We start from the raw sequence: 21,085 nt of genomic DNA on the forward strand, positions 1-21,085 counted from the left end.
GTCTGGACCGGCCGGTTTGAATGTCTCAGCTCCAGAACAGCTGATTCAAACGGTCCAGCCTGTTATAAAGTTCTGCTGATAAATGAACCGTCATTTGATTTGAACTGAAACCCAACACACCGTCCTGCACAGACTGGACTTTAACAACCACAAGCTTCTGCATTATGACTTCATGTTTGACATGTAAGTATACAAATGTTATATAGTTATGAATTTAAATAAAACTTCACCAGCAAAGTTTTGGTAAACATTTTAATGCTATTCTAGATGTTGAATGAACCGTCTGCGCTACAGCAGAACAAGCGTCCATTTAAATCCCGTAATGCCAAATGGGTTTATAGCTCAGATAATTCTGCAGATTCAGTATTTTATTTTACGTCCATCTTCTAGGTGGCTGTCATCATCCCGTTCAGAAACCGGTATGAACACCTGACCCACTGGCTCCACTACCTCCATCCGGTCCTGATGCGTCAGCAGCTGGACTACGGTGTGTACGTCATCAACCAGGACGGAGACGGAGTGTTCAACCGGGCCAAGCTGATGAACATCGGATTTGTTGAAGCACTGAAAGAATACGATTACGACTGTTTTGTCTTTTCTGATGTAGACCTGGTACCAATAGATGACAGAAACCTCTACAGATGTTCTGACCATCCCAGACATTTATCTGTGGCTGTGGACAAGTTTAACTTCATCCTGCCCTACGCCACCATCTTCGGTGGCGTCTCAGCGTTGTCCGAACAGCAGTTCCTTAAAGTCAACGGCTTTTCAAACACCTTCTGGGGCTGGGGGGGTGAAGACGACGACATGTCGCAGCGGATCTCTTACAGAGGGATGTTCATATCCAGACCAGACTCCGTCACTGGGAGGTACAAGATGATACAACATGAGAGAGATTCTCACAACGATCCAAACCCAAGAAGAGTTCAGAAACTGAGAGAAACGTATTTTAATATAATCAAAGATGGGCTTAGTACTCTCAGTTACACAGTCAGAGAGATTAGGAAGGATTTATTATACACTTTTGTTACAGTGGATGTTCAGGTTCCAGCAGGCTGATGTGGATCCAGATGTTTCTTTTCCACACCTGGACGATTGGACCAAAACAAAAGTCAGCTAATGAAACAGGGAGAATAAAAGGGAATAGTCCAAGTTCATCAACCCAACAATGCAAGATGGGACTTGGTTGGTTATTTAAATTACCGAAGGTGTTGCTGTCCTGGACGGAGGCGTACTGGTGTCTGTTTGACGACCAGTTCATGTCTTCAAACTGGAAACGATGGCATGGAGTCGTGGACTTTGCAGCAAGCATGTGGCGACAGTGGACAGGATCCACCTCCTTCAAACAAGTTGAAGCCTCCAGAACCACCGAAGCGGTTCTGGTGGACCTGAAAGGCGGATCCAGTTTAAGAAGTGACGGAACTGGATCTTCCACCAAACGCTCTTCATGTTCAGACCAACGTAGATCAGTTTGATTCGATTCTCCAACATTTCATAACGATGACATGAAACTTTGTTGGTTTATTATTGATTGAGACTTTTTCCCTGCTGGAGCTTTTATTGGTTCAGTATTGGTTCTGTTTTTAATAAAGTGAAGCACAATAAGGTGATGGATTTTTAAGAATTAAATAAATCCTTAAAAATGTATTAATTCTAAAATAAACAATAAATATAATGTAAAAGGAGATTTCAGTAATTTAATATTTTTATTATCTTACGTTTCTAAGGCTGTTTTGTTCTGTATAATCTGATGCATGAATAAAAGTTTTTAAACTTTTAAAGTCTAATCATTATGATGTATTTATCATTTATTTGACATTACAGTAGATATTATTCACATTCCTTTACAAATATTTAAAACACACTTCACTGAGATTAATAATCTGTTTTTCAAGACAGACCAGGAGTGTTGGGTCTCAGAAATGTGATATGAAGACAGAAAAACTGCAGTTTTTATTCCTAGTTCCCTGTTTTCAGTAACTTTAATTTGATATACAGTTGGTAGCTTCAGTAGCTTCCTCATAAAATGGAGGCAGAGAGGAAGTACGTAGCTACCGGTCAAATCTGATTGGCTCACAGTGAAAAATATAGGAGACAAGAAAACCATATAAAAGAAACATAAAAAGTAAAAATGAAAGATTTCATGGGTGAAATTCAACCAATAATACTGAGGTAAAGTAATTCAGTTTTAAATAAAGAAATAAAATGTCTCTTAAGTTTTAAAATAAATTCTACAAGTTAAATCAGTTTTAATATGATTTTACTGGAAGATTAAATCAGGAACCTGTTAAATATTTTCAACACACTAGCGCCCTCTGGTGGTCTCAAAGTAACTGCACATATAAATATGTTTAAAAATCACTAAAGAAGAAAACTTCATGAATTTGACTCCATTCTACATGAATTCTGTGTTTTAGTCAAATGTTGTTAAAAGCTTCATGTTTTACTAAAACATGAAGATAATTTGAACCATAAAGGATAATTACTCCATGTTAGAGCATGAGCACAGACCATAACATACAATACAAATTGTTTAAAATGTATTAAAAGGAAGGATTTTTAAGTACTTACTTTAAAATAACATTATTTATAAGCTACAAACACCAAAACTCTGGAAAATATTTAAAAGCCACCAATGAACCTCAGTTTATATAAAAATCAGGAGGATGAAGGAGGTAAAGTTTCCCTCCAGGTCAGGCAGAGACCAACCGTTAGTAAGAACCTCAGAGTTTCAGATTCTGTCTTTTGTTGATGAGTCTGGAAATAGTTCATAAATATGCAGCCTGGCCTGTATGGAGTATCTGGGTGAACAGGAAGCTGTCATGATGGTGAAAAGAGAAACAAGTCAGGCTGCAGAAAAACAGGAAGATGGTGGTTACAGTCAGCTGACTTACTGAAGGGCGACAGAGCAAATGGCTTCGTTCTCACAGGTTCCCAGGTTTAATCCTGGTCCTTCCCTCAGATAACTGCATCACAAACATCCACCAAGAGCGAATTGATGGAGTGATGAGTGATGGAGGCTGCGGTGTGGGATCGCCCTAGAGGAAGATGCTAAAGGTACAAAAATAGGTGAGCAATATGAACGATGGAGGATTTATAGATATATAAAACTGAACATAAAGCTGTATGTTTATGTTCAGTGGTTCTGGTTTTCATTCAGTTTTCTCAAACTTTCCTGTTGATCGATTCTCTGTATTTATTGTTGTTTTGCTCTATTGGTTCTTTTCCAACCTGAACCTCAGACTGGATGGAGATCGTGATCAGAATCTGTTTCTGTTTCCATGATAAAAGATCCCAGTTTCCTGTCTGACATTTAGCTGCTGATGAAACAGTGAATAAAATCAGCTCCAGCTGAACATCCAAACCATCTGAAGAGGTTCTGACCCGAACCAAACGATTCTGTCTGAGAAGAAACTCTTAACAATCAGTTTGTCATCAATAATTATATTCACTTTGTAAGAAAAACATTTACTTGTGAAACAAATGTACTTTTAGGAGTCTTTTTATCAAACCATACGTTTTAAATGTAAAACATTATTATGGCTGAGACTCGTATTATTTCTCTCCAGACATTCAATCATTTCAAAAAACAAACATTTGGCCAATCAGCATCGCTGAGCTCACTGCTTTTGGCGGCTGGAAATATTTGATCTATCATAGAAAATGACAGAAAGTTTAGTATCACTTTGGTGATCATGGAGATCATAGCAGGAAAGGAAACGTTGGACCAGATTCTCCATCTTGTTTGACAAAACAGAGGATTTAGCAGCTGGCCGTCAGCCACAGCTTCTGTTTTATCACTTTTAGTTTCCATATTGCTCTGCTCTTTTCTGCTGTTTACTTCCTCTGTTTATCAGCCACTAACATTTGTTCTTTGCTGATAATCAGTTCTGAACGTTGTGGTTTAGTTGATGCTTACGTTGCTCTGCTTAGCATGATGCTAATGCTGTTTTCATGTTTAAATCGTTAACAATGATGATGCTCCTGCTGCCTTTCCAGTTTCTGCTGCTGTTATAATGTTGATGTCTGGTTGATTTCTTGATGTTTGCGGGTCGGAGGGTCGTTCTGGTGCCGTTCTGGTGTCGTTCTGGTTCTGGTGCCGTTCTGGTGTCGTTCTGGTGCCGTTCTGGTTCTGGTGCCGTTCTGGTGTCGTTCTGGTTCTGGTGTCGTTCTGGTGTTGTTCTGGTGTCGTTCTGGTGCCGTTCTGGTTCTGGTGCCGTTCTGGTGTCGTTCTGGTGTCGTTCTGGTTCTGGTGTCGTTCTGGTTCTGGTGCCGTTCTGGTGCCGTTCTGGTGTCGTTCTGGTGTCGTTCTGGTTCTGGTGCCGTTCTGGTGTCGTTCTGGTTCTGGTGCCGTTCTGGTGCCGTTCTGGTGCCGTTCTGGTGTCGTTCTGGTGTCGTTCTGGTGCCGTGTTGGACAAGGAGGAGCTGAAGTTTGGTTTGCTAACTCAGATCTTTGAACATTAATCTCTGTTAGGTTTCTCTGACTCTGATTGCTGGATAAATCCAGGGGTTTGCTTCCTGTTGTGGTTCCAGCAGAACATGGTTCTGAGTTGTACCTGTGATTATTTGATCCGGTTTCGCTGCCAGAGTGCTTTAGTTGTTTTAGGCAGGAATCTCTCTGCTGTCTGGCTTCTAGTCGATCCAGAAAAGTTCAGTTTTGGTTGAATTTAGCCTGCTGTTTGTTCAGAGTTAAACATTAGTTGTTTTTTTTACAGTTTTGGGTCTGATTTGTTGTTGACACAGATTTAATGTTTAGTCCTCATATTTTCTGCCTGAGCTCCTCTGTGCAGGTGTTGCTGATCTCTCAATAATAATGTACCCAGATATGTTGGGACGTGGGGGCCATTCCTTGAACTTTTGAGTAATACCACTGGACACTGGTAGTGACAGACTAGCGTCTGCTCTGTGGCCCTGCTGCCTCCCTGCCTGTCAGAAAGGCTGTAGGTTGGCCTCTCGGTTGGTACACAAGTGACTTAATAAACCCTGATGCACTCATTTCCAGCAGAATGCGGAGGAGCTGAATATTTTATTTAGTTATCTTGCTTTAGTTGTACATATTAACCTTCCCCCCTTTTATTTCTTTCTGTTTCCCCCATCTATCTATTTGCTGTTCTATCTTCTATCCTTAATAACCTGGGCTGGGTTGGGGTATCACTGTTTTTGTTGTTTATTTTCTGGTTACATAAATGACAGTTGGACAGTCGTATTGTGGAATTTATTCGTAACTGCAATCTTGTTTGGACTCACTCACTGATGATGACAATATAGAACAGGGGTGTCAAACTCAATTTCACCAAGGGCCACTTCAGCATATTGGCCACCCTCAAAGGGCCACATTGACGGTATAAATCAGGAATGCCCAAGTTCAGTCCTCCAGACTGCAACTTTTAGATGCGTCCCTGCTAAAACATACCCCAGACAAAAGGTTGACTTCCCTCATTAGCAGCAACTCAGTTCTGTAGAGGCCTATGAATGAGTTTATGATCCAGGTGTGTTAGAGAAAGAACATCTAAAGTTGCAGAGTGATTGGTCTGGAAAACTAGACTTGGGCAACCCTAGCATAAATGTATGAAAATACAATGTTAAAAATAAATTAAACAACCTCCTATTGTTAAATAACTGATTTTATGTATTCAAGTTTTAAATATTACATTTGAGTTTACATGGATGCAAAATTACTGCTCAGTTTAAAAATATGCTCAGTATTTTTAAACTGCTCAGCTAAACTTCGCTCTTTAGCTTGTTAGCTTGTCAATGTTTCAGTTTTATTCCCTGGGAAAATTAATCTTTGTCTGCTTTAAAGATAAGCAGACAAAGAATAAAAACAAACTTTGATATTAACTCTCAACTTCATTCACAAAACTTTTTCGTTATTTCTTACACAACGAACATGTATTTCATATAAGAACAAAACAATGAGGTGATGTTTCCTGTCCTTGAGCACAAAGCTGATCCTCTTCACCCTGTCACCAACTCACACACATCCTCATTGTGTTCTGTAAATAAACACAACACAAGCAAAATCAATAAACTATATGCATATTCCAGTATACTGAGTTTTGGTTTTACATTCATTCTATTTAAATTTAGTTTGTTCGTGCTTACCAATGTTTTCCCCTGGTCAGTTCGTCCATGTCTGGTTTTAGTTCTATTCTGTGGAAATCCACAAAACGGCGTGTAGGTTTTCGTCAGTAATGCGCGATCTGTGCTTGGTCTTGTTTAAATTCATTATTGAAAGCATCTGTTCGCACAGATAGGTGCTTACAAACATGGACAAAACACGAGCTGCGTGGAGTCGAAGCTGTGGCATCAAATCAGGGGGCAGGAGACGGTAAAAGTCCTGGATTGAAACATCATGGAACTTCGCTCTTTAGCTTGTTAGCTTGTCGATGTTTCAGTTTTCTTCTTCTTCTTCTTGTTTTTTTTTTATGGCGGTTGGCAAACAACTTTTAGGTGCATTACCGCCACCTTCTAGACTGGAGTATGGATCAGATGTAAAGTCACTATAATCTTCCCATAATACCTGTTCTCCTTAGAAAATTAAAAATACTATTAAAAACTACGTCCCCCGATGATCTTTGAAGCAAACTTCTAATATCTAATGTATTTTTATTCCTATTTAAATTTCTAATTAACTCCTCCCTTTCTCGAACATACTTACGACATTCTAAAAAAAAATGTTGTATTGTTTCTAATTTCCCACAATAACTACAGAAACCTGTATCATGTTTATTTATTATTTTAAGAGTACTGTTTAAACCTGTATGTCCAAACCTTAATCTAGATATAATATCTTCTTCTTTTTTATTCCTGCTACATTTCCTAAATTCTCCAACTTTTCTTTGGATGCTATAATAAAATCTGGCATTTCTTCCTTTATCCCACTGTTCCTGCCATTTATCCTTAATATACATTTTACTAATATTTTTAACCTCATTTTTACTCATTTTAATTTTTAAATCAACAATACACTTTTTTGCTGCATTCTTAGCAAAATTATCTGCCAGCTCATTCCCTATTACTCCAATGTGAGCAGGAACCCAAACTAATTTGACCAGAGATCCATAACTTTTAATCCTAAACATTAACTGATTAATATCAGCTATAATATCTTGCCTTGATTCTGAATTTTGTTCTACAATACTTACTAATGCACTACTTGAATCTGAACAGATTACAACCGCTCTCTCTCTTGTTTCCTCAACCCATTCTAGAGCCATTAAAATAGCCATTAGTTCACCTGTGTATACTGTCAATTTGTCTGTTAGTCTTTTATTTCTCATAATATCTAAGTCCGGAATTATAAAAGCTATTCCTATATTATTATTTGACATTTTAGAGGCATCTGTATATATTTGTATATATTCCGCATATTCATTTCCAATATAATTTTCCACCTCTTTCTTTTCTAATTGTTTTCCTTTTTCCAGTAAACTTAAATCAACTTCCGCTATCTCAATTATCCATGGTGGGATAACAGGAAGAACAATCACAGGACTAATTAAACTATGATTTATTCCTATATCTCTTATTTCATTTTTTATAAACCATCCAAAACTATTAATTTGCTTTTTTTCTTTTTCTTGACAAGATTGTAACATAATATATGGAGGATAACTTTCTTTATGTCCTTTAATATTTGCCCAGTAAGTTATTGCTAATTGTTTCCTTCTGAGCTCCAACGGCATCTCACCCATCTCAACTTGTAGAGCTGAAATTGGGGTACTTTTCATCGCTCCACAACAAAGTCTTAATGCTTAATATTGTATTCTATCTATGGTTTTTAGTAAACTATTTGAAGCTGAATTATATAAAATACATCCATAATCAAAAACTGACCTGATTAGACCAATGTAAATTGTTTTTAAAGCTTTCCTATCAGCTCCCCATTCTTTTCCTCTTAAACACCTCATTATATTTAAGATTTTTTTACTTTTTCCAACTATTTTATTAACATGAGTCTTCCATGTAAGTTTTTTATCAAACCAGAATCCTAAATATTTTATTTGATCTATCCTTTCAATAACATTCTCATATAATTTCAGACTTGTAATAATATTTAACTTTCTATTTGTAAAAACAACAACTTTAGATTTAGATATTGAGATTCTAAATCCCCATTCTAAAGCCCAAGCTTCTACACTATGTAATGCCTCTTGTAGTTTCCTATTTACAAATTCAATATTTCTTCCCCTCTTCCAGATAAGGCCATCATCTGCAAATAATGAAACACCAAAAGATTTATCTATATTATTAAAAATATCATTAATCATTATAATAAATAGCATAGGACTTATTATACTACCTTGGGGAGTGCCATTTTCGATTTGATGCCTTGAACTTAAAACGCCACCTACCTTTACTTTTATATTTCTTTCCGTTAAAAATTTTTTAATCCATCTATATATTCTGCCCCTTATCCCCATTTGTTTTATTTTAATTAACAATCCTTCTTTCCATAACATATCATAAGCTTTTTCTATATCTAAAAAAATTGCTATTAGACTCTCCTTATTAATCTGAGCCCGTCTAATTTCATATTCCAGACATAATGCAGAATCTATTGTACTTCTACCTTTTCTAAAACCAAATTGATAAGATTTAATCTTTTCTTTCAACTCTAAATAATAAATTAATCTATTATTTACCATTTTTTCCATAATCTTACCAATACATGATGTTAAAGCTATTGGCCTGTAACTCTCAGCTGAGTGAGGATCTTTACCAGGTTTACAAATAGGTATAACAATTGCTTCTTTCCACTTGTCAGGTAATATTCCTTCCTTCCATACCTTATTATATAATTCTAATAATATTTTTTTACTCATTTCACTAAGATTACTTAGCATACTGTAACTAATTTGATCATTCCCAGGAGTTGATTTACTGGAATTCTTCAATGCTTTATTCAACTCAATTAAAGAAAAATTTATATTAATAAGGTCCTCATTATCTTCATCATTATACAGTAATTCATTTTGATTCTGCAATGTAATTTCACGTCCTTTTTTTTCTTTACTATTTAGATTTTCCGTGCTATGTATCTTTGTAAATACTCTTGCTAATAATTCTGCTTTACTTTTACTATCTACTATAATTTTATCATCCTCTTTTAATACTGGAAAGAAATATTCTCTTGATTTACCGGACATTTTTTTTATAGTATTCCAAACCTTATCTAATGCAGTATTTCTCCCTAAGGATTCACAATATTTCCTCCAATAATTCCTTTTAGCATTTCTTATAATTTTCCTGACTTCTGCCTGTCTCCTTTTGTAATTTATTAAATTTTGGAAACAAATAATTTTTTTAAGACTTTTAAAAGCCTTATTCCGCATTTTAATTGCTCCTGAACATTCTGACGTCCACCAAGGAACTATTCTCTTTTTTTTTGTACCATTACTTCTAGGAATGGCTATTTTTGCTGCGTTAATAATGCTTTTACTAATTTCTAAATTCAATTCATTTATTGGTTTACTTGTATCTATATTTACCATATTAATCTCATTTATTATTCTAAATTTTTCCCAATTTGCATCCCCAAATCTCCATTTTCCCTCACTTTTTATCTGGTTTTCCTCTATATCAATTTCTACCTCAACAAAAATTGGATAATGATCACTTCCTATTGTACTTTTTTTGCATATTCTCCAGCTGCAATTTTCCGCAAAAGATTGCGACACCAAAGTCAGATCAATAACTGATTCTTTCCCTCTGATCAAATCCACCCGAGTGCCTACACCATTATTTAACACTACCAATTCTTTTTCTTCAATCACTTCTTCTAAAACTCCTCCATTATAATCATCTTGCTCTCCCCATAAAGTACTGTGTGCATTAAAATCCCCACACCAAATTATCTTCCCTCTCCAATGTCTTAGGATTGTTTCAAGTTTTAATTTTTTACAAGGATTATAATAATTTATTATTTTGATATTTCCATTATTTGTCCAAATTTCTACAGCAATAATTTCTAGGTCTGTTATTATTTGAAGCTGAATGAATTTAATATTTTCTTTTATAAATATGGCACATCCTCCTCCATTCCCATTTATTCTATCTTTACGTAAAACTGAGTAACCATGAATATTAAATTGCAGTGATGATTTAAGCCATGTTTCTTGAATACATATTATGTCTGGTTTTGTATTTAAATTGTTTATGAAACCTTTAAATTCCTGTCCATTAGCTATTAAACTTCGAGCGTTCCATTGTAGAATTTGAATTATGCAACAATTAGAGAAGCCTCATTTTCAGATGATCCTTCCCCATGTCTAAGTTCATCATGAATTTTTTCCCATGACAGATCTTTGACATTAAAAAACTTTGTAGCTGCCTTTACTATAATTTTTATTTTTTCAGTCTTAGTTCTTGCTTGTTCTGAGCAATTAATGATATACGCAAGAAAAGGAATAAATTTTTCTAACGTGACATTACCCTGATTTTTATTAATCCCTTCTTCCTTTCCATAATTTGTTTTTGGATCATTTCCAATATTTTTCACCTCTTTCACTGCTTCAGCATATGTAATTCTCCTATCAATTTTAACTTTTTGAATTTCGGCTGCTTCTTTTCTAACCATACATCCTGCATATGCTGCAGTATGATTTCCTCCACAATTACAACATTTAACTGGGTTACTTCCACACTCACCATACGAATGTTCACCTCCACATCTACCACATCTCTGTTTCCCTTTACAAACATTCGCAGTATGACCATATCTTTGACACTTATAGCATCTGAGAGGCGGTGGAACATAGGCTCTTACATTAAAACTCATGTAACCAACACATCACCTCATCAGGCAGAACTTTATCTTTGAAATCTAATAGAATAGATGTACTGTCCATTTTCTCCCCATTCCTAAAAGCTTGCAATCGTTTGATGCCTATAATCTCTCCTCCTTTCATTACTTTCTTAAGCTCTTCCAAATTTTCTCCAACAGGGATCCCTGATATTACCCCTTTCACCCCTCTTTCTTCCCCCACTACCTTTCTTTCTAACACTTCTTTTTTGCATACCATTTGTAGTTTTACTGCCTTATTCTTTTGTTCAGCATTCTTACAAATAATAAGCAGGCTCCCATCTCTTAAAACTTTAGCTAGTTCTACATCTCCGATGACTTTCTTTAATCCATTTGATAGATTGATAGGACTTACCCCAATCATATCTTGTCCAGCCTTAAACTTTAAAATAACTTTAAAGTCTTCCATCATTATTTTCTTTTTTATTTCCACTCTTTCTTCCTCATCTTCAAGAGACCTTTTACCGGCACTTATTCCCTTTTTACCTTTATCCTTTCCCCCTCCCCCTCTTCTATTTTCTACCATAGACCATCCTGTATCCATATTTTCATCTTCTGAACACCCTCCACTACAACTAGCCATCTAGATCCACTCACAGCCCAGATTATGCCAAAAACCACCTTAATACTCGCTAAAATAACACCTAAACGCTTCCTGTCTCCAAGCTTCCTGCGATCCGTGTGCTCACGTGACCTCTCGGCGTCCCCCTGTTCCAATGGGCGGGGCCAATTCGCTGTTCTCTGAATGTTTCAGTTTTATTCGCTGGGAAAATTAATAATCAGCTTGAGGTGACTCTGCTGCACTCTAGTGGCGAGAAGCCGTAATGTTGGCTGGTAACAATCGGAAGGCATTATGGGAGATGTAGTTTGTAGTCAATTCGTGCTCAAAACCTATTTTAAGTCAATCAATGGGGCTGTAAAACGGTGGTGGGGGGGAGAGAGGGCCACATAAAATGACGTAGCGGGCCACATGTGGCCCGCGGGCCTTGAGTTTGACACATGTGATATAGAAGATCCCAATGCCAGCGTCACGCCAACTGGTCATCGCGGCTGATCGATGATCCGGATATCATTGGATTTTGATAACTGTCCTGCAGTTTTGTTAATTTGTTGAAAACAATAAATATATTAAATAAAAAAAAGATAAAAAAACTTTCTCAAGAAACAGATATTGAAAAGAGTTCACATGTGATTATCATATATGGCACATGTGCCAAACTCAAGGCCCGAGGGCCAAATCTGGCCCCCCATAGCTCTTTATGTGGCCCTCTAGACCCCAAATTATAGCAATAGGCCCTTCCAGTTTTAATAACTGCAAAATTCACACAAAAATCAACAGATCCCCACATTTATTTCTGATTTTAGCAACTTTTTTTTCTCAAAATTGGCCGAAACCATTTGGGATCCAGTGGCTGCTGTTTCAGCCTGACTTGATGTCAAGTTATAGTCCATGACTGATGGAGCAATTAATAAAAGATCACATTTAACATCATATATTAGCGCAAATATCAAAACAATTCCTAACAAATTACAAATATTTCTAAATTTGCACCACAAAATCTGTGATGTTGATTGCAGAGAACCACAAAAACAATCCTGGATGAACTGATTAGTGTGAAAAGATGTTCAATATTATGTTGTTTTAAGAAACACTTACTGAATGCTGAAACACCTATTTATTGATATTTTAACAATTGAATTGGTTTTTATCAATACGTTTCGGCCCAACAGGCCCTTTAAGAACATCCTGATTTTTGATTTGGCCCAAATGGAAATGAGTTTGATGCCCTGATATTTGGGATAAAAACAAGTGAATCCTGGATTATTTTGAATGTAAACAAGAATAAAGAGGAAGATATTTGGTGGTGGAATGATGTCACACCGCCAGCAAAGGAAGATTCTGTGATGTCACTGGCCATGCAGTCTGTGATGTCATCAACTGCAGAATTGTATGTAACACAATTCTGCATATTTTTCATTGCTTGCAATATCACTGACCAGTTCAGACGTTCAAAGCTCTTTCCGATCGACCGTTCAGGTAGTTTACCAATCGACTATTTTACTGATTGTATTTAGGAGAAAATGTCTCATCATACGCCGAGATACCGCAGTGGGATGATGGGACCCCATGCGAGAAGGGGAGTCCAGGAAAACCCCGAAGGCAGGTTCCCTCCTGCACAGCCGAATGCCTTACACTGGGAAATCCAAAGACTGAACTCCCTTCTAGAAATAGAGAGAGCCGGAAGGTTTGAAGACAACCAAAGACTGGCCCACCTGAAGGAGGAGCTGGAAGAGACGAAACTCCAGTTACAAAGGCAGACAGATATCAAAGAAACGCTTATCAGCCAGGCCGAAGACGCAAAGAGGGAACTTGAGAGACTAGAGAGGTTCAGTGATCCAGAAGTCATTAAAGCTGTGATCACTGCTTCCAAGGCTTACAAAGATGTGAAAGACATGAAGATGAAGCCCTTGCAACAGGAATATGTGGATTTAAAGGTGGCCCACCTCCTCAGCCAGGAAGCACTTAAAGCTGAAATACATGATGAGAAAGTGAAAAGTCAGGCCCTCCAAAAAGAACTGGACGAACTGCAGACTTCCTACGAGGAGCTGCGCTCTAAGTACGAAGCAGACAATGCTCTGGTGAGGCAGGAGGCCGAGACACAAACGTTTGATGAAGAGCAGCTTAGTGAGGAACAAGGACTCCTGGAGAATGGGAGAGCTGAGAAGGACGACATGTTCCAAGAAATGTCACAAAAGATCTCATTCCTGCAAGACAGTGAGAAACGTTTGCAGGAAGACTTAAATCAAATGAAAAGTTCATACAATGAACTGAACTGCAAATATGAAAGTGAAGTTATTGGACTAAAACAAGATGTGGAAACATTCCAGAAGATGATACAGCAGGTCGAAACAGCTCTTTCTAGAGAAAAGAAAGACAATCTGATCCATGAAATAAATTATTCTGCTCTGATAGAACGAGTGGAAAGACTAAATTTGCAGCTAAATCAAGAGAGAAAAACAAACGTGGAGAAATCAAAGAAGGACATGGAGCTACTTGAAAAGATGAGGGCTGAGAACACCGTCCTGCAAGAAAAAACAACCAAAGAGATTCAATATCTGCAGGACAGCAAGAAACTTTTGAAGGAAGAATTAAATCACGTCAAAGGTTCATACAATGAACTGAACTGCAAATATGAAAGTGAAGTTATTGGACTAAAACGAGACGTGGAAACATTCCAGAAGATGATTCAGCAGGGGGAAACAGCTCTGTCTAGAGAAAAGAAAGAGAATCTGGTCCATGAAATTAATTACTCTGCTCTGCTAGAACAAGTTGAAAGACTAAATTTGCAATTAATTCAAGAGAGAAAAACTAACATGGAGAAATCAGAGGAGGACATGGAGCTACTTGAAAAGATGAGAGCTGAGAACACCGTCCTGCAAGAAAAAACAACCAAAGAGATTCAATTCCTGCAGGAGAAAGAAAGGAGCGCACTGGCTGAGTTAGAGAAGGTAAACGGTTTGTACCTGGAGATAAACTGTCGGTACGAAACCGAAGTCTCTGCACTAAAACAACAATACGATCAGGAGATACGTTGTATGAAAAATGATTTGGAAACAGTTAAAGACACTCTGAGATCTGAGAACAAAGATTTCCAACAGAAACAGATCGCAGTTTTCCAAGAACAGGAGGAAGATTCACAGAACCAAGTGGACCTGGTTCAAGTTTTAAATCAAGAGGTTTGTTCAGAGGAGGAACTCCCAGGAGAAACCTTACCTGGTTGTTCCACAGATCCGGAATCCCTGGCAGAGATCGAGATCCCTGGAGAAACCATCCAGGAGGATTTAAACAATCCAGATACTAAAACCCTGCAGGATGGTAAAAAAAAGAAATCTAAATTTTCATTTTGGAAAAAAATACGAAACATTCTGCGATTAAAGAAGCCACAGAAAAAGCAAGAGTGAGTACGATCAAGAACATGTTTAATGTTCTTGATTTAGATATTTAGAGAAGGAGAAAGACGTGCAAGAGAGGAACCGAGGAATCGAACGCTTGGAGGTTGTAGCCTCTGTGAACGGGGCGCCATGCCACGCTCCGTCAATAGAGAATTTAAAAAGGCAAAGATTTTTCCCCCATTGGCAAACTAGAAAATAGATCCCTTCCCAAACCAATTGGAAAAAACGTGGGCAGCACGGTGGTGCAGCGGTTAGCGCTGCGTCTTCACAGAGACCGTCTGTGTGGAGTTTGCATGGTCTCCCCGTGTTTGCGTGGGTTTTCTCCGGGTGCTCCGGTTCCCCCCACATCTCCTAAAACATGTAGGTCAGGTCAGTTGGTCACTGCAAATTGACCCCAGAAGAGTTTAACAGGTTTGGATTTCTTCAGGTTCCAGGTGTTAAATTAAGATTAGAATTAAATCTGTACATAATATTAGATGATAATTGTAATCATAATTTAATACTCCGGACCCTGAAGGAGCCCAAACTTGTTATATCTGGTTTGTTTGTTATAAGGAAAAAACAGGTTTTATCAGAAATAAAAGTTACTGTGATCTTTCTGTTAGTCTTTATTTAGAAATACAGATTCAAGATAGTTTAACAAACTTAACAAAAAAGTGCAATTTAACATGAAAAACTGTAGAAAAGGTAAAAAGAACAATCTATGAAAGTATGAAAACAGAAAACTTAATCAGAAATCATTTCCATTATAGGAAGAAATCAATTCTTAGATGAATTATATTTGTAATAAATATAAAGCTTTTGTGTTGCTGAGCTTATGTGTTGTCTGCTTGTATAAAAGAGAAGAAAAAAAGAAATGCCTAATCCAGTCATTTTTTAACCAGTTTTACAATAAGACTGCAAGTTATGGTTTTTTTAGGATGTTACTTCTAGGTTTGGTTTGTCATCCTGGGTTTAATTCCCAGTCCTGGAGAATCTGCTGCATGTCTTTCCCTTCTCTCTCCTCCTAATTTACAGTTCAACCTGTTAAATAACGGCCTAAAAAACTTTATTAGAGCCTAAAAACCTTTAAAAAACTAAAAAATACATTTCACTTCACAAGTGGAGGAGCTTGCAAACTGACCAAAAGTCAGAATATGGTTACCACCACATGTTAAAACCAACTTTCTTCCTCTCTCTCTCATTTTCTCCCTTTCTTACATAATTAATAGGTTACTTAATATTTACACACATACATGCACACATTTACACGTCCCCTCCATGGGCTGCCACCTTATCGTGGTGGGGGGGTTTGAGTGTCCCAGTGATCCTAGGAGTTATGCTGTCGGGGCTTCATGCCTCTGGTTGGGCCACCCAATGCAGACAGGTCCAAGGTGAGGAACCAGAACCAAGTGCAGCCCAAAGATCCCTTATGATGAATACGACCGTTGGAAACAGGGGTTGTACCCGCCCCTACATGAGGTCCCACCCTGGAGCCAGGCCTGGGGGTGGGGCACGTTGGGGAGGGCCTGGTGACCGGGCTTAACCCGAAGAGAGCCGAGGTTCCGGGTAGAAATAGTGGGACTCACTGCAGTGGATGGCTCTGGTTCTGGAGCCGGTCTCCTTGAAAGGGGTTGGATGTTCTCCCACTCTGGAGTTGCCCCTTGTGAGAGGCGCTGGGCAGGAGTGGGCATATTTGTTGCCTCCCATCTTGTTCACCCCAACGTACAGGCACCAAGAGGATAGCCTCTCCCTCTACCTACGGGTTTGGGTCGGGTTCTGACTATTTGTGCTTACGCGCCAAACAACAGTTCAGATTACCCACAGTTTTCAAAGTCCTTGGAGGGGGAACTGGAGATTGCCCCTCCTGGGAACTGCCTTGTTATGCTGGAGGGGTTTTCTCCGTAGGGTGTCTGGGCTCCCATAGAGACGAGGTGAGAAGTCCAGAAATCTTGGAGTCATTGATGTATAGACACATATCCAGGGTTTCCCCCAGTGTATTATAAGCCCTGTGGCCCCACCTACACCAAGGTAGGAGTCAAGATTAAACCCCACCGCCTTGGCTCTGCTTGTGCAGCTGCAGGTATAACATGTATTTGCGCTTGAAGAGGTTGAGCGAACGGTGAGAATGATTTATCTTTGTGAACAAAGAATTATGTGCAGCATTTACATCTCAACATGCTGCCCAGCATGGCTCTGTGTCTGAGCTGTAAAGTTTTTGTATGTCTTCTTCACATCTTTTAATACAAAAACAAAGAAATGACACACAGGGGTTTATATACTGGCTGATCAGACCAATTAAGACACAACAGGGGTAACTAAACAGAATACAACTACAAATAACACAAAATAAATAACAGTACAGCTAAGTTTGGCTAAACTAAAGACCCAAAACTGAAAATCAAAAATATTAAACTTTAAATACTAATATTTACTTAAATACAAAACTTATCTAAAGAAAGAAACTACAAATCCCCCTGCCAGCAGGAACTAGTGGTTCAGTCCAATCAGCATGTAAGCATGCTGAGCCCTGGCCCCCATCCTCTGTCTGGTAACTCCAAGGCAGGTAAGTACCGGAGGGAAAAACAAACAGAATTAATCTTAAGCAAACCAAATTAATTTTAAGTTGATATAAATACATATGTTAACTAAATGTGCGCGCTAACAAATAGAACAAACGCATTCAAAACAACTAATAAATGTTTTTATTGAAACTAAAGTGTTGTGTTTGTATGAAAAATAAACTGTGCATAAAAAGAGTTACCGACATCAGAGTGTGGCCATGGATTTGGCCATCACACACTCCCGCACTTCCTGGTCTTCACTCTGGCACCGAGAAAGGTAATCAGCAGTGGTGTTGTCTTTGCCGGGGATGTAGTGAACCTTAAACCGAAATGGCTACATAGCAAGATACCATCTGGTGATTCTCCCATTAGTGTCCTTCATCCTTTCTAGCCACTGGAGGGCTCTATGATCAGTCTGAAGGGTGAATTCTCTTCCGAGCAAATAATATTTCAATGAGTCAAGGGCCCATTTAATAGCCAAGGCTTCCTTCTCCACAGTTGCATATCGTCTCTCTCTTGGCAGCAGCTTGCGGCTGATGTAGGCAACTGGATGTTGGTCCTCTGGTGGTCCCTGCAGAAGCACTGCCCCAAGACCCCTTTCAGAAGCATCAGTTTGCAACAAAAAGTCTTTTGTAAAATCTGGTGAATGCAAAACTGGATTTTTACTCAGGGATTGGCTAATGTCCTTAAAAGCTGCAACGGCATCTGCTGTCCACTGAATTTTGGTGGGACTTCTGGAACCCGTCATGTCTGTTAGAGATGCTGCTCTAGCTGAGAAATTGGGGATGAATCTGTGGTAGAATGCAGCCATGCCTAGAAAAGATCGTAGCTGTTTCCTGGTTTGTGGGAGCGGACAGGATGCTATCGCATTGATTTTATCAACTTGAGGTTTAAGAATGCCACCTCCAATAGTGAACCCAAGGTACTGTATTTCTGTCTTAGCAAGAGCACACTTTGCTGGGTTGATGGTAAGGCCTGCAGAACGCAGCCGATCCAGGACCTCCTTTAGATGGTCAACATGCTCTTCCCAGGTTCTACTAAAAACCACAACATCATCAAGGTATGCACAGGTGAATGCTGAGAGCCCACAGAGTACCTGATCCATTAGTCTTTGAAATGTTGCTGGGGCCCCATGCAGACCAAATGGCAGGACTGTGAACTCGAACAATCCCCAAGGGGTGCGGAATGCTGTCAGCTCCTGGGACTGTTTGGTGAGAGGCACCTGCCAGTAGCCTTTAGACAGATCAATAGTTGTTAAATATTTTGCTTCCCCCAGGTGCTCAATGAGGTCATCAATACGTGGCATTGGGTAGGAGTCAAATTTTGATATGGAGTTGAGGTACCTGAAGTCGATGCAAAATCTTATCTTGCCATCCTTTTTCGGAACCAAAACAACTGGGTTGCACCACTCACTTGTTGAAGATTGAATGATTCCTAAAGACAGCATGAGGTCCATCTCCTCCTTCAGCTCCACCCGGAAGCGTTCTGGTATCCTGTAACTCATACGCTTTATAACAGCATCCGGTTTTAGAACAATGCTGTTCTCCACCAGACTGGTGCGACCTGGGCACTCTTGAAATATGTCAGAAGTAATAAGAGGTGTTACCTGAGACTGTTGCTCACTGGTGAGATGGCTTAGGTCCAGCACAGAGGATGTTACTGAAGGCAAATAGTCATTAACTTCTTCCTCCTCATCCACTCTGTGAATAAGCAACACTTCTGTTTCATTCTCCTTCCGTGGAACCCACTCCTTGAGAAGATTAACATGGAGCACTCGACTCCCTCGTTGGAAACCTGGTGTGGAGACTTGGTAGGTAGTAGGTCCAGTTTTCCTCAGTACTTCAAAGGGTCCCTGCCACTTCGCAAGCAACTTGCTGTCAGAAGTTGGCAACATAACCAAAACCTTTTGACCAGGAACAAAACTTCTGTGGCGAGCTTTTTTATCAAACCAAACCTTTTGATATTTCTGTGCAGCTGCCATGTGACTCTGAGCTAACTCACTCATCTGCTGCAGTTTATCCCTCATATGGAGGACAAATGAAATAATATTAACAGGATCCTCTTTACTTCGGTCTCCCTCCCATGCATCTCTCAGCAGGGTCAGAGGGCCCCTCACATCATGGCCATAAAGGAGCTCAAATGGGGAGAAACCTGTGGAAGCCTGAGGAACCTCCCTGTAAGCAAAAAGGAGGTATGGCAACCACTGATCCCAATCAGAGCCTGTATCATTAACAAACTTACGAAGCATTTGTTTTAAAGTTTGATTAAAACGCTCCGTCAGGCCATCCGTCTGTGGGTGGTATGGTGTCGTCCTCATGCTCCTGATGCCCAACAGCTTGTAGACCTGTTTCAATAGTGTGGACATAAAGTTAGTGCCTTCATCAGTTAAAATTTCCTGTGGAAATCCAACCCTTGAGAAAAGTTGAATCAGTGAGGAAGCTACATGTTTTGCTTTAACAGTCTTTAATGGAAAAACTTCAGGATATCTGGTCGCATAGTCTGTAATGACTAGCATAAAGCAATTTCCAGATTTACTTTTTTCCACAGGGCCAACTATGTCCATCCCAAGACGTAGAAAAGGTGTGCCAATGATGGGCAGGGGTTGAAGTGGTGCTTTGGTAGGGACTCTAATTGAGGTTTTCTGACACTCAGGGCAGCTTCTGCAAAATAAAGCAACATCTGATCTCAAACCAGGCCAGAAAAAATACCGCTTAATGCGAGCAGTGGTCTTATACTTCCCAAGGTGGCCAGCCCAGGGAATAGAGTGTCCCAAAGTCAACACTGTCTCACGAGCCTTCTTAGGGACAACTAACTGCTTAAACTGGCCATGTTGATGGTATAAAATGCCATCCTGCAGTATATACTGCTCTTTATTTGTGTCAGACCCTACAGAGGCCTCCCCCCTAGCCTTCAGCAACAGGGCAGACAAAGTTGGATCATTCTGCTGCATTTGTCTGATGTTTGTGGGTATTGAAAAACCCAGTGGCATATCTGGAGCCACTTCAACTGAAGTCTCACCCAGTGCATGTTGAAATTTCTCCCGCCTTCTTTGACTGCGTGGCTTCCGTGATTTCCCAGGTTCTGTCTGCAGCTCAGCCTCAAAAAAGGGTAAAGCACTGAGTGTTGCAAAATGCTCATCTTGATTTTTAGCTTGGGACCTGGTTACAGCCACATTACAGCTCTGCACATCCCTCAATAAATCATAAATAACAGGCAGATCATCCCCAAGAACTACAGGATAAGGTAGGTTATCAGCTACCCCAACCTTCAACAAATAGGGAGCCCCCTGCACCTCAACAAACATATCAGCAGTGGGGTATGATTTCTCATCACCATGTATACAGCAAACTGATATTGTTTCAGAAGGGCATATACAATTAGTTGGCACATGGTTCTTATGCACTAGAGTCTGTGTGCTGCCAGTATCTATTAAAGCATTCATTTCATGTCCAGCAATCTTCACTAGGATGATTTTATTTGACTGCTTTATTTCAGGTTTAATACCCATATTCTGGTGAGGCACAAAACACATTTGAGTTAGCTTACTTTGATTCTTGGGGCACATGGGCTTGGTGTGACCTTCTTGTCCACAGAGGTAACACACTGGTGGTCTTTTTCCTGTCTTGAAAGGCTGATTTTCTCTTAAAAAAGGCTTACCCACACCTGTTGCTAACTTTTGATGAGGTTGAGAGGGTTGTAGCCGACGTGAGTCTTTAGCAGCTCTCCATGCACTGTTGCTCCAAGGCTGACTCCTACTTCTGGCAGCTACAAACACATCTGC

General features: G+C 39.2%; 2 protein-coding genes across 11 annotated transcripts in view; both read left to right on the top strand.

Moving 5' to 3' along the window:
* Window positions 1–274: 274 nt before the first annotated feature.
* LOC111606296 (beta-1,4-galactosyltransferase 1-like) lies at window positions 275–1,624 on the top strand. The gene is made up of 2 exons (XM_023326817.1): window positions 275–319; window positions 391–1,624. The coding sequence occupies exons 1-2, from the start codon at window positions 275–277 to the stop codon at window positions 1,057–1,059; spliced, it is 714 nt and encodes a 237-aa protein (XP_023182585.1). The 3' UTR covers window positions 1,060–1,624.
* A 1,245-nt stretch (window positions 1,625–2,869) lies between these two features.
* LOC102220191 (NLR family CARD domain-containing protein 3-like) overlaps window positions 2,870–21,085 on the top strand; it is a 54,101-nt gene continuing 35,885 nt past the window's right edge. For 8 of the 10 annotated variants that reach the window (XM_023326177.1, XM_023326182.1, XM_023326185.1 and 5 more), the window contains exon 1: window positions 2,870–3,069. The gene's annotated coding sequence lies outside the window, so the exon portion shown is untranslated. The remainder of the gene's footprint in view (window positions 3,070–21,085) is intronic. The other 2 variants (XM_023326179.1, XM_023326180.1) reach the window with 1 other exon arrangement.

This window comes from Xiphophorus maculatus, chromosome 21 (genome assembly GCF_002775205.1).
Source record: "Xiphophorus maculatus strain JP 163 A chromosome 21, X_maculatus-5.0-male, whole genome shotgun sequence".
In the NCBI taxonomy this organism is placed as follows: domain Eukaryota; kingdom Metazoa; phylum Chordata; class Actinopteri; order Cyprinodontiformes; family Poeciliidae; genus Xiphophorus; species Xiphophorus maculatus.

Coding starts and splice junctions, on each gene's coding strand:
- LOC111606296 (XM_023326817.1), top strand. CDS start 275: ATGAACCGTCTGCGCTACAGCAGAACAAGCGTCCATTTAAATCCC. Junction 320..390: donor CAAGCGTCCATTTAAATCCC/GTAATGCCAAAT, acceptor TCCATCTTCTAG/GTGGCTGTCATCATCCCGTT.